The following is a 16389-nucleotide window of genomic DNA, read 5'->3' on the forward strand; positions in this document are numbered from 1 at the left end:
ATAAAGTATACGAAATCACGTGAGATCCATGAAGTCTCTTAACGCATGAAGTGAAATCGCAAACGAATGATACAACTGTCGACTCTATTATTATTATTATTATTATTATTATGAACGGTCGTCTGTGACGATCGGTTTAACGTGTGCCTGTCGTTACACGGCAGCCGGAGCATGCAGGGTCCAAACGAGTCGACGGACGAGATTCACAAGTCCAGGTACATGATCCGCGTGGCCGAGACGGCGCCGCACATCGCCAGCGCGCTGGCGATGTACACCACCGCGGCGGTCGTCCCGGACAGGCTGACGATCGTGCCGAGGCAGCAGGACAGCAGGAACTGCGCGAGAAAGACCATGGAGGAGACGATGGCGACGTCGGTACCCAGTCCGCGCACGAAGCCGCCGGTGACCGAGTCCTCCGTGGTTGCGAACGTCGAGGACGCGTGATAGTGCGCCACTAACAGGTAGGGCATGGTGAACAGCGTGGAGTACATGACACCGGCGGTCCATGAGAAGATGATTACGCCGGCCGGGTGCTTCGTCAGGGCCATCAGCAGCATGCCGACGCTGTAGAAGAGCAGCCCGTAGATGTAGACCTGCGGCGAATTTTTTATTTTTCCGCTGTTGAGATGCGACCTCAGAAATCCCAAAGAACTTTTTAATATTTTTGCGAAACTTTTACATTTTTTTTCTTCTCTTTTAGGTCGCGACTATATTATATCCACCGTTTTGAATTTTAAACATGGAAATTCACCAGAGTTGAACAGAGCGATTCCAAGAATCTTTGAGCATTCAATTTTAGAAATATTGAACTATCAGAAATATTAAAATATGCGTTACTACGTTTCCGCTAGTTTGGGCCGCTTTTTGCGAATAAATTTGAATGCAGAGTTAGGTCTGAATTTTACAGTTGAATTGCGCTTACAAATGCAACGTCGCATATATTTATACATGATTAAAATAAAAAGCTCAAATCTAACTGTGAATTCGGATGTAAATATCTCCATATGGGACGAGTTTCAAGTAACGATTATTAAAATACGAACCTTATAGAATCAGATATAAAGATAAGCAGTAAGTAATAAATAATTTCAATAAAATAATCAGAGATCAAGTTAAATCATAAATAATTTTAATAAAATAATCAGAAATTTTGGCAGTATTATTGACACTATCGGGTCTTACTGGCTATTCATTAGAAGGCGAAACGGCGTTCTTACTTTGCGTGCGCGGAAACGCTGAATCAGTCGTTCGATGATCAGAGAGTAGCACGAGCAGGACAACGAATACATGGACATCCCCCAGCAGCCGAAGCGCACCCCTTCCTCGTAAAGTTTCCGCTCGTGTGTGCCCGCAGGTGCCCGTGGATTCCCACTGAACACCGCCTCGCCTACGAAGTCCGTGAAATACAGAGAGTAGCACACGTGTGCCATCCAGCAGAACAGGTTGGTCAAGCACACCTGTGGATCGAGTTCGCGGTCAGAATTACGCAATAATGTTTTCTATTCTACGAAAAAAAAATTAAACTTTAAATCAAGAATGGATAGATGATGAAGAAAGATGTCTCAATTTAAATGCCCCACCTTATATGTAAGCAAGTATATAATCTTAGAAGATTTTTAATCTTGATTTGATCGGATTTGTACCGACGCAAGTATCGCTTGTACTCAACTGAAGACTGAAAATCTCCTAAGAATATTGTAATAATATTTGTTTACGTATGAGAACATCTATCATTGATTTCAGATTATTTTTCTTCCGTGTGAGGATCGCTGGTGTACCTGACGAAGACTACGCGGCATATAAACGATGGACAACAGGTATTCCTTCAGAGTTGCCTTCGGGTTCTCCTCTGCGACTCCGACCGCGCGCGACTGCGAGTCGCCGTCGAAGCCGTAGTTGACGTGGCTGCCGTCGGAGCGATCTTGTTCCTCGGAGTGCACGGAGGACTGCGGTGGCAGCGTATTGAGAGCGAATTCCTTAATTGACAATTCATCCTAGTTTTTAGTGATAATTTGCATTTTTGTTCAAGACTACTCCGTTCTTCATAATTTCATACATTACTGCAAGTCAGGCGACACACCTACTTACTGTTTCTTCCAATGGAAATTTTCGCTACAATTGAATTTGAACAATATCTGAATCTTCATCGTCAAATTATAAGCTTCGTAGCTCATTAGCTAAGAGAGCACCGTCGGTTCCCCTGCGAATGCGTGAACATTTATCCTACCTACCTCCTCCTTCGAGAAGTCACTTGTCTCTTGTTCATCGTAGGTTGTGCCGTTGAGCGTACCATAACTGCATTTCGACGCGCACTCGTCGGGCATGATCTTCTCGCGCTCCTCTTGCTCCGCCTCCAGCTTGGTCTCTTGAATTTTTTCCTAGAGACACCAAGAGAGAATTGATCCGAGTGGTCGCGCGGAAACGAAGCCCCAGAGTAGACAAAACCCACATTAAGCTCGTCAGCTCGATATTGATCCTTCTCCAACACTTCCAAAGGGATTTCCTTGAAGCTCGTGATCGTGCAGAAGACACAGATGACGAAGATGATGGTGATCAAAGTGAAGGTCACATGCAGATGGCCTCCCAGCATGACGCCCAGCGAGGTGGCGTCCCAATTGATGCCGCCCAACCCGTAGCCCATGAAGCCTCCCAAGCCCGCCATTATGGTGAACGTGCTCAGACCTCTCGCATGGTCCTCTGCGGATGTCCTCTCGAGACATCAATATGGGATCGATCGATTCTAATCTTTTACCTCAAGATATTGAGACCAAATGGTTCTTACTCGTCGCAGGTATTACTTACCAGGCACAGTGACGTCCAAGAGGTAAGCTCTCGCCGGGCTCTGACAAGCGTCGGCGTCGAAGTCGAGCAGAACCGTGCCGAGGATAGTGAAGAAGATACCCCAAGTGTGCGAAGAAGCCCTGTCGAGCGTACCGGGCGGTTCCTCCGACTCGAACAACTTGGCCGTGGTGCGATGCCCGAGAGGAATCGTCTCGTTCGTGTCGGACGTTGGGCTGTCGCCGAGCGCGTAGCCGAGGTGCTCGCCGTTTGGAACCAGTATGAGACCTGCGGCGGAGGAGTAGGCTTCGTTGTGTTTTCTTGTACTTCGATTAGCAAGTTATCGGTACGATTTACAGCAGACACTGCGCGAAATCTGCTTCGGCAAATTCGCTAGCCGAACTCGTTCATCTATTATTGAACGACAAAATTTCTCTGATGGAAATATTTTACCGAAGGTATAATGAAAATTCACAGTGCTTTCAGCAAAATATTTCCACCAGGGTTCTAGATCCCTCAACAAGTCTTCGTCGCTCATACATGCCTTGTACTTGCCTATGAAAACGCCCAAGGCCAAAAGAAGGATGAAGGGTCGTCGCCTGCCGTATTTGGCTCTACAACGGTCGCTCATGCTGCCGAAGATGGGCGTCACGAAGAAGCCCACGAGTGGACTCAGTGCCCACACCAGCGTCATGTGCTGGTGATCGACGCCGATCTTCAGCAGCGTCGGCGACACGAAGGCAGTCTCCGCCGCGTACGAGAACTCGATCCCCATCACGGCGGCTGACACACGGACCAGCTCGGCCCGGGTTTTCCTCCTGCATCATGGGACCCGCGTACAGACGGTAGACCATAGAAGATTTCGGGGATGAAACGAACTATCGCGTTACGTAAATTATATATGTATATTTCGATGGAATTTAAAAAAATTAATCAGAGAATTTAGGTTGAATGAGGTCGACAAAATAAAATGAAATTAAATTAATTATATCGCGATAATTAAAGTATAGATGGAGACGTAGATTGAGAAGTGAGAATTGTTTCGAATCATTTAATTAAATTATTTAAATTAATTTCCCCTACTTTTTGCTGCATGTTTCTCGACTTTTATTTTTCTTTTAATTAAAACACCAATTTTACTCCAATGCTATTCCAAATAACGTCAACATTTTATTGTAATTTATTAATCATTTATTTAATAACGGGACAAATCTTTAGTGCATAAGAATGACAATGTAACGCACTCTCTTTCTAATTTCGACCTGTGCACCCGACAGACGGAATCGTTCACCTGTAAATGTGGGAATAATCTTCCAACGTGCGTTCCAACTTGGGCGGCCCCCGCAGTTGATGCCTCAATCCGTCCAGGCCTTGATCCAGATTCAGACCAGTCCTCCACTCCTTCCAGCCGTTCCATCTCTCCTTGATGATGTCGCGAACGCCGTGAATTCTACCCGCGAGCCCTTCGTACTCGTGCAACTTGTCCACCATGGTTGGACTCTTATCTCGCACGATATGGGGTAAACGATATCACGGCCGACCACTTGAACGCCTTGGAATACATTATCGTTCAGGAAGGTAACACCGAGCGGCAAATTTTCTCTTTCTCTCCGTTGTGAGCGATAAATATGAATTGTCCGGGAAATATTAACAGCTACAATCGGCCAAGGATGATCGCGACACAAGTTTCACATCTTATTTCAAATTATTATTTTCATCGGCTGATTTCTCACAACGCGAGTCCAATTCAAGCTGCCACCCGAGTCGCAGAACTTCGCATGAAGCCGATTTATTCCTCCGATTTATTTACTTATTTATTTATTTAATCGGCTTATTTTACAGAGAGATAATAGAATACGGCGCACAAAGAGCTCCTGATCGATGGTCGATTCGGCGGGAGTAGGACGGGTCTCGTTCGCGTGAGTCGACCAGGCCGCGACCCGTGCGATTAACTCTCGCCCGAGGAGGAAGCACGGGCGCGGACGAACGGCGACTGATCGCCGCCGCTCCGCAAGCTCGCTGCGAAAACACGAAAGCTCGAGAAATGCCCGCGCAATCTCGGACAAGTTCTCGCGAGGAGTCCACAGCTCGTGGTCGTTTTCGATCCGCTGAAAATGAGCTTTCCGTGTAGCAAAGCGGGGAAAGCTCATTTCGCCCCTGAGGTCTCCAAATTAATACCGGGGATTATACGTACGTTTCGCGCTACCAGCTCATGTCGTCGAGAATGTAAGGTCGTTATCTCGGTGAGACGCACAATGTCGTCGTTAATGCAATGTAGAAATCGTTGTGTGTGTGAGAGAGAGAGGAGAAAGAAGAAAAAAGGGAGGTACGTTTCATAATTATTCGAAGAATACGATGAATGTGTCGGGAGAAACGATCTTTTAATTGTGACAAAAAGAAAAAAAACACCATGTTCGGTCACCGCCGAAGCTATCGCCGGGACGACGATCATTTTTCCGGTAATCCCAGAAGATTTGTTGAGCTTTTGCTATTGCCTTTTCCTTTCCCGTGGTACGGCTGGAGGTTTACGCGAGCTCCAATAAGGGAGGAACGTTTCCCGGCAATCCGATTACCTGCGTATAACAGTAAATACGCCTCGAAATTGAGTAAATACGAGCATCTATTCCTCGTTCCACTCTACGTCTCCCATCTTTTTCTTTCTCTCGCTATATCCCCTCTCCTCTCCCTCCTTCCTAGTAAGCAAGAAATTTCAAATTAATTTGAACGTTGATTTTATGTGGGCTTGATAAATATTTTGACATGTCTTATAAATGTTCTTAAACTGTTATTTGATAATATGATGTTCCTGAATGTTAAAATCGTAGGATAAAAATATTTTTAACGTTTGATTCAAATATTGTTACCAGAAAAAAGATTTTCTATGAATAATTGATAAAGATATGTAATTATATATGAAGTGGTGATACAGTTATATATGATTATGTATAAATATATATATATATATTAATATATAATTGTATATATATATATAATTATATATAATCACATATAATTATATATTTTTATATATAGACATATTTTATACGTAATTATATATGAACAATTTTTTAACGTGTAATAATGATATTATATACATCATTAAGAACTACATATTTGAAAACGTTTCATGTTATAAAAAATTGTAACAACGTTATGTTAATGATTTTTTGCTTACTGAGCTCTTTCTCTTTCTCTCTTTCCCTCTTCCCCCCCCCCCCCNTGCAATTACAGACAAACAAATTAAAGGGAGTGTGATGAAACGGATAAAGAAACGAGTGAATTTTATAGGGACGGCGGGGTGAGAGATCGATCGATAGAGTTTATCACCCTAATACGCAGCTTCGAGCAAGGCCATTCCCGCAACGAAAGCTCCGACCGCTCTTTGTAAGTCTTCGTGGCCGCTCGACGTTCGGCCGATGTTGGATGCGCGCGAGGCGAAGACGAAAACGCCCCTGGGGACAGAGACGGAGTGTCGACCTCCGGATATTCTCTCAACAACGCCGAGCGTCAGCCGGAGAGCTTAAATCGAAGCCTGGGATCTGCGTGACGCGTCTTTTTTACGACTCGTCGAATATCGAGGCGTGACTTTCGAATCTCTCTAGCAACGATGCGACTTAGAGTGAGCTCTGCTCGCTTAGGTAACTTTGAAATCTTCCTTTAGATTCTCTTAACGCGAAACGAATCTGAAACACACACTCTGACACGCGTTTTGTGTTCTCAGAAGTAACGTACGTCGAATCGACGCGACAAGACACGCGAGCCCATTTCTTCGATGGACGGAGGAAAAGAGAGAGGGAGAGAGAGAAAGAAAGGAAGAGAAACCGATTGAAAAGCCACCCCGCTCTTAAAAGAAGACGCGGATGAGTGCAGGATACAATTTCCTCAGAGGAAATTACGTCTACGGGCTGACGTCAGAGGAACGCTTCGTTAATACGCCGTTATTCTCTTTGCGCTTTTAAAACGCTCGCCGGATCGATATTCATTGTCACCGCATCGTCGCTGTCGGCGGTGGTGCTTAAGGTCCGAGGTAACGTATCGTCAGCGTGCGCAGCGGAATTATGAGCGAAAGAAAAGTATTTTTTTGACGGGATGCCTGCGAGTTTCGGCAAACCGAAATCGGCGGGCTCTGATGGTCCAATGAAAAAAGTCCTCGAAGCCGCCGCCGAGATGTCGACGAGAGGACTTGTCGCAAGCACGTGGCGTATGCGTGCGCGCGCTCAGCTATCTGTCGATTTGGCTGACGATGTAGCAATTAATAATATTTCGCTCGTACCTTATTTGTTCTAATTAAGACATCGCGATATCCCGGGAGGTATCCCGGTACCGGCCAATTGTTCTTGCAGGGTCGGCACGAGAAGATGAGTCCGACGCCTCTTGGACCGTCATCTTCACGAAGGGATTGCTCGAGTAGCCTGGTGACGTCAAATGACGCTTCAATGACGTCCTGATGACCCCTCTAATGTCAATGGCATGTTATTGAGACGTCGTTTGACTTCACCCCGTTACTTGGGTCTCATCTTCGTCAATTACAAAAGCGCGTCGACGGACGAGATCCGTCGTTCTCCTATCGTCCTTCTCATGTTAAAAGGGGATTGACGATCCTCCTCCTTCTTCTTTTCGAAAAAGCACCTCTCCAGTTCCTCTCTTCTCGGGGGAAATCCCAGAAATTTCGTCTTAAGCTCGACGGAACGACGAATTTCGCTCGACGTCCGCGACACAAGCGTCTCATGATCCTTGATTCGGGGCGCGCGTTGCTTATGGCACGAAGAAAACTATCGTCAGCCCTGCGCGCTTTCTTTGTCATTGGCCCATATCCGTCTAAACATCGCGACAGTTAGGGTCGCGGCCACTGAAAGTGCCGAATGGTGGGACTGCTCTCACTGGAAAAGGTCGACGAGGAGCCTGGCCGCGCGGGGAGCCTCTCGGTGTTGACATTTCTAGACCGACCGGTTCGTTTCTTCGGTCTGATTTTTCCCCAGGTGGGTCGTACGTGTTGTTCGCTCGCACGGTGATTCCAATTCGCAAACTCGATCGGCAGCGAGAAGTCGATTGAAGCTTCCAGTAGAGTCGGCGATAGGTCACACATGCCCTGCTCTCTGGGGAAAAAAAAATATTATTCATTTGTATTTACGTGTTATCTCTTTCTTCATCTACAAGAGAGATAAGGAGTTGTTGAATAGTTTCAGAAGGCGGTTTATCTAGCCGGTGTCTACCCTATAATTCTCGGCGTAGACAATAAATATGGGAGATACGCGAAAGACACGGGCGATGTTGAAGACCGGCGATAATTCGAAAGAAACCAATTCACGTCGCGCAGTCGATCGAATCTCGGAGAGACTAATCGCTTTACGGTGCTAACGAAACGAGGTAATCCCATTTTTCTCAGTGACAAAGAGATTTCCCGGCGAGGCTGCAATTGCTTTGTGTACGGTTGTGATCGGCGATCGATCGATCGTATCAGCGCGCGCGCGATTAGCCGGCTTGTCCAGGCCCGAATAAAGAGGGATCGAGCGTTATCGAGCGCAGCCCGTGATCGGTGAAATTTAAACAAATCTCCGATCGGACGATCGTAATCGTATTATGCGTCCACATTTATTTTTGGTCTTCGTACTCGCGATCGAAGGTCGCGCATGACCTGCGTCAACACGTGCGCCGCGTTGAATCCATTGATCCGTTTCTTTTTTTCCTGGCATGGGCTCAAGTATTTCACGTGAAAACACGCTCGAAGGTACCGTAATTCGATGACTGACTGCCTGACTGACTGACGAAGGTGTTAAATGAGGGATGCGCGTCGGAATTTCAATTTAATCGCCGCTCAGATAATTGGCGGCATCACGTCACGGAAATCGCGAAACGCGTGACGTCGGGGAAAAATCTAGCGACTGCTGGGGGGATACACGCGGAAAAATGTCACTCTATTGCTGAGAAAACTGATTACTCTGTTTGTTTTCCTACAGTTTTTAAGTGATGGTTACCTTCGATAAATAATATTTTACCTGATAATAGTCGTACAATACGTCGTTCGTCGCGAATTTGAGAAAAAACTCTCTTTCTTTGTATCACGTCACGTGACAAAAATATTTTGCTAAAATTCTTTCTCGATTGACCTCGTTTCATTATCATTCCGTCAATAATACGTTTTTAGTAAAATTTTCAGTGTAATATTAAAAATAATATTTCTACGCTGCGATTTCAATATTTCGGAATATTACATATCATCAAGTAACAGTTTTTAAAAACGTTTATAAAATATTATACCAAAATGTTTATAAAATCCGCATGAAATCAATGTTTTAATAGATCGATTTAATGTTATACGCTTGCTGGATATGATATATTTGCAGACATAAACTTGGAAAATACTTAAAGCGAGTAGCAATTCACTTGAACGCAGTATGCATTTTTCCGAGATGAGATGAGAAAACGTGCGGCGGGTTTTCAGTTGAAGATTTTGCCAATTTTGCGACGCGATTAGAGAGATTTTTATCTGTACGAAACTTGCGAACCGCTCATCCGCTCGCGTATCTACTTATACAAATATATCTTTTTTTTCCGATCAGTAATGTGAGAGAGCGTTATCGACAATATAAATAACCGCGTTGCGCATCGAGCCAACCCTGTCGCGATTGTTTGACATCGACGGCGAATGTAACGTTCCGCGGGGAACGCGGAACTCGCAATTATTTGCGTCCCGTGAGCGGTAGATGACAACGGTGACAGATCGCTGTTTTCGAACTCGTCTCCTTATCGTACCTCTTTATCGCGGTAAATACTGAGAATTCAAAACACAATTCAATCGTGTAAGTAGTGAAGCCGGGTAAGTAGGCCGCTTCTGACACGCTTCCCTATTGGCCACCGGTGATTGCCAGATAATACTCCGACAAACGTTCTGTATTTGCCAAGGGAAGTGCATAAACAATCTGTGAGAGGCAAAAGATGTCATGCGTTTCACGTGCTCCGGCCTTAAGCGTGATTTCTCGACAATGCAATTACGTTATCGCCGAACGTCATATGCATGCAGGGTGTTTTCGATTTTTCTTTTGCGGATAAACCGCGAGAGAGTCGCTTTTAACCGAATGTCCCGATAGCGATCTTCTCGCTGACTTGAGGCTAACTGACTGACTGATTGATTTCCCCTTGAAGACGGTAATGTCGAGGTAGTTTCTCAGTAATTCACGTTTGAACATAAAGGAAATTATATTCTCGATCACGTTTTCTCGTGGACTCTTCACTATGCAATTTTACCATATCCGATGAACACTAACTTATTTCAATATTATAATTCCTTACTTAACAAATTAGAATATCGATATAATGTTACTCTTAGCTGGTGGGAAAATTTTAATTGAGACGGCAATTAAAGGGACGTTCAATATAATTTTGTGGCACTCCATTTTTACGCATACCTTTTGTCGGCTATTTCTCTCACTTTTGCCGGTATATTTTCTATTTTATGCACTTTATTGTTGTTATTTCATAAGATGTTATCTCATAACACCGCCAGGAATGGTTTCCTTTCCGCGACACGGCATATTTTCGATTTCACAGTTACTCACCGCCGCTTTTTCTCGATCGACTTGGTTGATTTCTCATGTCGCAACATCAGGTCGCGATATACCTATGCTTATCGTAAATCTTAGATACAATACGCTCTGATGGGTATCGCTCATTCTTCGCGTTTACGGATCGATGGCATCTTCTATTTTTATCCGTACGAGGAATTATTTTCACGCAATTTCGGGATCTACGGACGGGCTCCGTCGCTGACGACGGAGGGGTGAACTACGTTCGCGTGGTCGCGCGTTCCTCCGTCTGTAATTAAATCAAATAAGTAATACGTCTTTCTCTCTTTCTCTCTCTCTCTTTCTTTCTTTCTTTCTCTCTTTTTCTGATCATCCCCGCATTGCAGAGCGATGAATTCAGCGGGGCGAATTGAACGGATGAGAGCGAAAGGACAATTTGTCGCTTTGACAAGTGTCGGGCGGCAATAATTCTCGATGTGGAGGACTCATTAACGTAGAAATTCGACATACACACCGCGCCGACATCCGCGTAATCTTTCTCGCGGTAAGGTGGTATCTTATCGCAATATGAAATTCAGACATACATACTAATTAATGACGTAATAAAATCGTCACATTGTGTGACATAATTCTATGAAAATATTCGTTATCACGTGAAATTGCGATGAAATAATGATGATCAAACAAGCCAGGCTCGCACCCGACATCCGTGTGCGCTCCGATCGTAAATAACGAGCTCGCGCATCGCAATCGCGTTTTCGCAGTAGTTTGCATGTACGATTGACATACACGTGTACACCCGCGGCTGTGGTATGTCCTTATCGGGAATTGACAATAAGATTTTGCAGGAGAGTAAGAGAAATGAAGAAGCGAGATATAACAGAGCGAGAGAGCGAAAGAGAGAGAGAGAGAGAGAGAGAGAGAGAAACACACACACACCGACCGACGAAATAATTAATTAATCGTTACACATTGATTAGCGTCTCTCGGCGCTTGTTTGTCGTTCTTGAAAGTGCCGAAGCTTTCTACAAACATATTTGACCCCTACTTTTCAGAAGAACCATCTCTCTCTCTCTCTCTCTCTCTTTCTTATCGCGGCTCGAGCAGACTACCGGAAGCCACCGGTATGTCAAGGTGTACAATCATGGCCCCTGATCACTCGCTCAATCGCGATCGCGCGAGTAACAGCTACCTCTCTGGAGCCGAGCAAAGCCGAAAGTCGCCTTTTGCAGAAGCAGCCACGAGGAATCGCACGGTCACGTCGTCGATCCGTTCACAAATCGTCACGTCCTCGGCAGCAATCAAGCAGGGCTGGACTTCGCGACAGCGACGCCGACTAGGATACCACCGGGTGTTCACCAATGAATGCGGGGCGTCGCCCTCAGGGACAATACCGTGGCACCAGCAGCACCAGGAAACGACACTGCGGCGGCACGTCGAGGGAGAACCTGCGACCAGCGAACACCTTCAGGACGTCGAGCGACTTGAGCGGCGACCATGGGTGAGTTGGATCGCTTCTGCGATGATTCCGGAATGATTTTTCAATCGCCTTATCGTAGCATCTCATTACACGATATTTCGGAGAGCTTTGACTTTTAATGAAAGGAATTTAAGCAACGTTATTCTATAATTTTTCTTCATTGACCGAACCTTTGTTGTCTCCGTAGGACTCGACTTCCTGGCAGACGGAGGTGCCGATTTCGAGCATGCAATCACCATAACAGGTAAACGTATTCCGCAAGAAGAAATCACCGAAATCACCTGCAGAGTCCCCCGATGTCCAAGTGTCGATTGATTAAAACGGATCCAAGATAGCCTCCGAAGGCATGCTGAGGTGCTTTTTACGTGTCGCTCTCCGAAAGCTAGAGTGAATCGAAATGCATATCAGGCATCTGGATTGCGATCTAAATTACGAATCTAAATTTAATCTGTGCCACTCGCACTCGATGACTCACGTCTCCCGATATATTGACGATATATTGACGCTAATAATCCTGGCTATTAGGTTTTGGGAAATTCCATTATATGCTGCTGACGATCTGCGGGTTGATCTACATGGACACGGCCATCGGCGTGACGATACTTTCGTTCGTCCTCCCGGCGGCACAATGCGACCTAGAGATGGACTCCAGCGCGAAGGGCTGGCTGACGGCCTCCCCGATGCTAGGTAAGTCTGAGCCGCCCGTCTGAAAATAATCACCCTCTCCTTGTGACTTGGATTACGACATTTTCGGTCGCCCGTCATTGCCAGGTATGGTGATTGGGTCGTATATATGGGGATGCCTGGCTGACACGAAGGGTAGGAAGATCGTATTAATAGCTACTCTGCTGATGGACGGCATCGTGGGCATCTTGTCATCGTTCGTCCAATACTTTTGGGTGTTCCTGCTCTTCCGGTTCTTCAACGGCTTCGCGTAAGTGAGCCCCGATATATGCGGGGTATCCCGCAAGTGGCAACCTTAATTTTTCCGATGAACCCTTCCATCAACACGGGATCGATTCTTCTTTTCGAGGAAATTTTCAACATGCGTGTGCACTCATATATATAAATCTCATATATAAATTAAAAGTTATGTTAAGATAAAATTCACGCAAAATTGACCGAAAATATGATTTATTCTGTTTTTTTTAAATCTCAATCATGAAAAGCTCTTCGTTTTTATCCGTCTATAAGCGTCTTGGAAATCTCGAAAAATCGACTCCTGATTCTCTAGAGATAGAATCATCTATCGTTAGAATTATAATACATACCCAGTAAGCAAGAGATATTGAATCAATCTTTTGAAACATCGATTCCGTGTGAATTTCATAAACATTTAGACATGATATTTTATAAGTTTTTTTAAACTGTTATTTGGTAATGTAATATTCTTAAATATTAAAATCATAGTGTAGGAATACTATTTTTAATATTTGGGTGAAATATTGTTAATTATGACATTGTGTATGCAACATTAAAAATTATATATTTGAAACATCATTGCAATAACGTTGTGTTAATGATTTCTTGCTTGCTGGGTACTTACGTGCGTGGAAACAATTTCTGTGAGAAAATTGAATATTAACAAAATGGTTAAATGGTAACGAAATTCAAATCGACCTTTCGATTGTTGCACAGTGTGACCGGCGCTATGGGTATCTGCTTCCCGTATCTCGGCGAGTTCCAACCAACGAAATACCGCGAACGTTGTCTCTGTTGGATGGAGATGTTCTGGACGGTCGGTGTGATAGTCTTACCACGTGAGTTACTATTACATCCGTGTCCTTTACACTTGGTCTTGCGAGATTCGAGATTCGGATGAATTTCTAATAAATCAAATCGTTCCCAGTCATCGCCTGGCTGATCATACCGCTGAACTTCATGTACGTGAGCAACATGTTCTACTTCAAGACCTGGAATCTTTTCGTGGCGCTCTGCGCCCTGCCGTCGCTCATGCTCGGCCTTTGGCTGTTCGCCTTCCCGGAGAGCCCGAAGTTTCTTCTGGAGTGCGGCGAGACCGAGGCTGCCCTCGAGGTGTTCAAGTGGATCTACTCGCAAAACACCGGCGCTGATCCCGATACGTATCCGGTAAGTCCTGATCTACAATTAAACCCTTCAGTTTCTTGTCCTGAGCGCTAAATTGTAATATAATTTCCAGAGTCGGGTAATAACTAGTTACTCAGTTACAAAATTAATAACTTTTAACACATATATATATATATAATACTTTGCATAATTAACGCATTACATTTTATTGCTCAAAACAAAAGGCTAAAGTTTACTACATCCATTGTAGACCCGGATTAAAGCTTGTTGAAATCGCGTCGTCAAATCTACGTCGAAGCGCGAGGAACGGAGTTTCTTTCTCCCTTTATTTCTCCTCCAATTTCATTGACGCTGCTTCTTTTCTTCTCAGGTGAAATGTCTGCAAGAAAAGACAAAGGACAAAAGCACTAGGTCGTTAAAACTGCACAAACGGAAGGACCTTAAGGTCCTCTTCGCGGAGATACGGGATCTGACGAGCGCGCTCTGCAAGCCGCCCTATTTACGCAACACTGTGCTCGCCTGCGCCATCCAGTTCGGACTTACCAGCAGCTACTACACTCTGATGGTCTGGTTCCCGGAATTGTTTACCAGGTGATTTCCGCCGCCGCCTCGCGTATTCACATTGCGCCTCGTCTTCAGGATGCCCAGCTAATACCAGCCAACAGTAACACAACATCAATGTTATAATTTCCCACTCAACAATGTAAATGTGCAAATATAACACGTGTGTTATGTAACAGTTATATTGTTGAATGAGGAATTATAACATTAATGTGTTATGTTGCCGTTAATTGATGCTTGCTAGATGGTCTCTATGACTGAATTTAAACTGTAACTCTTGACACATCTGTCTCACGTTGATTTCTCCTACTCCCGCTCCTCCTAACTACTTGCAATTCCGACAGGTTCGAAGAGTTCGAGCTTGTGAATCCGGGCGAGACCACGTCGGTATGTATCGTGTCCGCCTTGTCAAACAACGCCACCCTCGTCGATCCTTACGGCTGTGATATGACGATAGCACCGTCCGTTTATTTGCACACCGTGTACATCGGGCTCGCGTGTATCCCCGGTTCCATCATCCTGCCCCTCTTCGTGCACAAATTGGGAGCAAAGTTCTTCCTCAGTAAGTGTTGAAATTAGATGAACGCAGAGCGGTTCCAGTAAGGATGATATGCTCTTCCATGGTTTTGTGACAAATAATTTTCATTCTTAAAAAAAAATAGTATCCAGAAAACATGATTATTAATTAATATCATTAAAATAATATATAAAATCGGTATTAATATTTTAATTAATATGTCCCGGGGAGGAAATTTCTTATATATAATTATATACGATTATATCTATTTATATGGACAATTTTTTCCCGGGACTTTTATGTATTTGTTGGAGTAGATTTAAGGATGATCTAGATCTAAGGATGAATTCTTCATGCGTGCGATATTCACACGTATTATGATATATTTTCAGTCGTGTCGCTGGTAGTCTCGGGTGCGGTGACAGTGGGTTTTTATTATGTGGTGAACTCGACGCAGAACCTGTGGCTCTCGTGCGTGTTCGAGGCGCTCACGTCCCTCGGGATCTCTCTAGTTTATTGCGTGATCGTCGACATGTTCCCGACGAATCTCAGGTGAGCGAATCAGGGTTTCTCGATTCGAAATTTACCGCGCGACCAATCGACTCGTTGCCGCGAGCTCATATCGGAGAATCCGTTTCATTCGAACTGCTGGAAGCATTCGTGAATCTCACGATACCCGTGTTTCAGGGTGATGGCCGCGGCCTTATCGTTGACGATGGGTCGCCTGGGAGCCTTGGTCGGCAACCTGGTGTTCGGTTATCTGATCGACTTGGCCTGCGTAATTCCTATCGTGCTGTTCGCCGCGTTTCTGTTCGGTAAGCCTCCGTCTGGCTACGTCATTCGTCAGCCTGTTGATTCTTGCAAATTTCGAATAACTGATTTCGCATTTTCAGCGTGTGGTTTCATGTCGTTCCTGTTACCAAGAACTGGAAAAGAAACGTTGGAGTAACGGGAAAAAGGAGGAGAAGAAAAAGAGGCCATTCCGCTTTCCTTCGTTCAAACAACGTTCGGTGAAACCTGCACTTGGATCACTCATCGTTATATTTATTAATAAAGAATCTATTTGTAAAAACTGGCTAGACCATTTGCGTGTCTTATCCTACGATAAACATACGGACGTTAATCTAACTCGAACCACCAGTGGTTTATAATTAGATAATAAGATCGAGCCGATTCTGCTAACATCAGGATTGGTAGTCGTCACGGTCTGTCATCATCGTTTACGTCATGGTCGGTATCATCGTATCGAGGGAAAATAAAAAGAGTAGAGATAATCGTGATTTATATATACATAAAACTAAAACTCTCCACAATTATAACTTTGAATTCGTAAACCGGAGTTAATTGACTGAGGCATAGAAAGATATATATCGCGTTTTATCTCGTAACTTGACTTCGCTTCGAGCGGTATTTCATTCGAGATATGACGAATCGTCGAGTTTATAATGATTCGTTACGTGATGTTTTTCGCAGATACATCACTT

General features: G+C 44.6%; 2 protein-coding genes across 3 annotated transcripts; one reads left to right on the plus strand and one right to left on the minus strand.

The window, feature by feature from the left end:
- Positions 1 to 186: 186 nt before the first annotated feature.
- LOC106742867 (proton-associated sugar transporter A-like) lies at positions 187 to 4756 on the minus strand. Of its 2 annotated transcripts, none has more exons than XM_014616204.1 (8): positions 4070 to 4756; positions 3334 to 3596; positions 2803 to 3066; positions 2450 to 2697; positions 2232 to 2378; positions 1779 to 1946; positions 1218 to 1457; positions 187 to 593 (listed from the first exon to the last, which is right to left on the minus strand). In XM_014616204.1, the coding sequence occupies exons 1-8, from the start codon at positions 4267 to 4269 to the stop codon at positions 204 to 206; spliced, it is 1920 nt and encodes a 639-aa protein (XP_014471690.1). In that variant the 5' UTR covers positions 4270 to 4756; the 3' UTR covers positions 187 to 203. The 2 variants fall into 2 exon arrangements, with proteins under 2 accessions (XP_014471690.1, XP_014471689.1); XM_014616203.1 differs by having other exon boundaries at positions 1779 to 1976.
- A 1445-nt stretch (positions 4757 to 6201) lies between these two features.
- Positions 6202 to 15920, plus strand: LOC106742811 (synaptic vesicle glycoprotein 2C-like). Its single transcript, XM_014616091.1, has 13 exons — positions 6202 to 6357; positions 11687 to 11802; positions 11907 to 11914; positions 11969 to 12025; positions 12307 to 12468; positions 12553 to 12715; positions 13420 to 13541; positions 13631 to 13869; positions 14198 to 14418; positions 14733 to 14950; positions 15298 to 15457; positions 15593 to 15720; positions 15799 to 15920. Exons 1-13 carry the CDS (start codon positions 6202 to 6204, stop codon positions 15852 to 15854), a joined length of 1806 nt encoding a protein of 601 aa, XP_014471577.1. The 3' UTR covers positions 15855 to 15920.
- The last annotated feature ends 469 nt before the right edge of the window (positions 15921 to 16389 follow it).

The sequence above is a fragment of the Dinoponera quadriceps genome, unplaced genomic scaffold (genome assembly GCF_001313825.1).
Source record: "Dinoponera quadriceps isolate SergipeBrazil2010 unplaced genomic scaffold, ASM131382v1 scaffold781, whole genome shotgun sequence".
Lineage (NCBI taxonomy): Eukaryota > Metazoa > Arthropoda > Insecta > Hymenoptera > Formicidae > Dinoponera > Dinoponera quadriceps.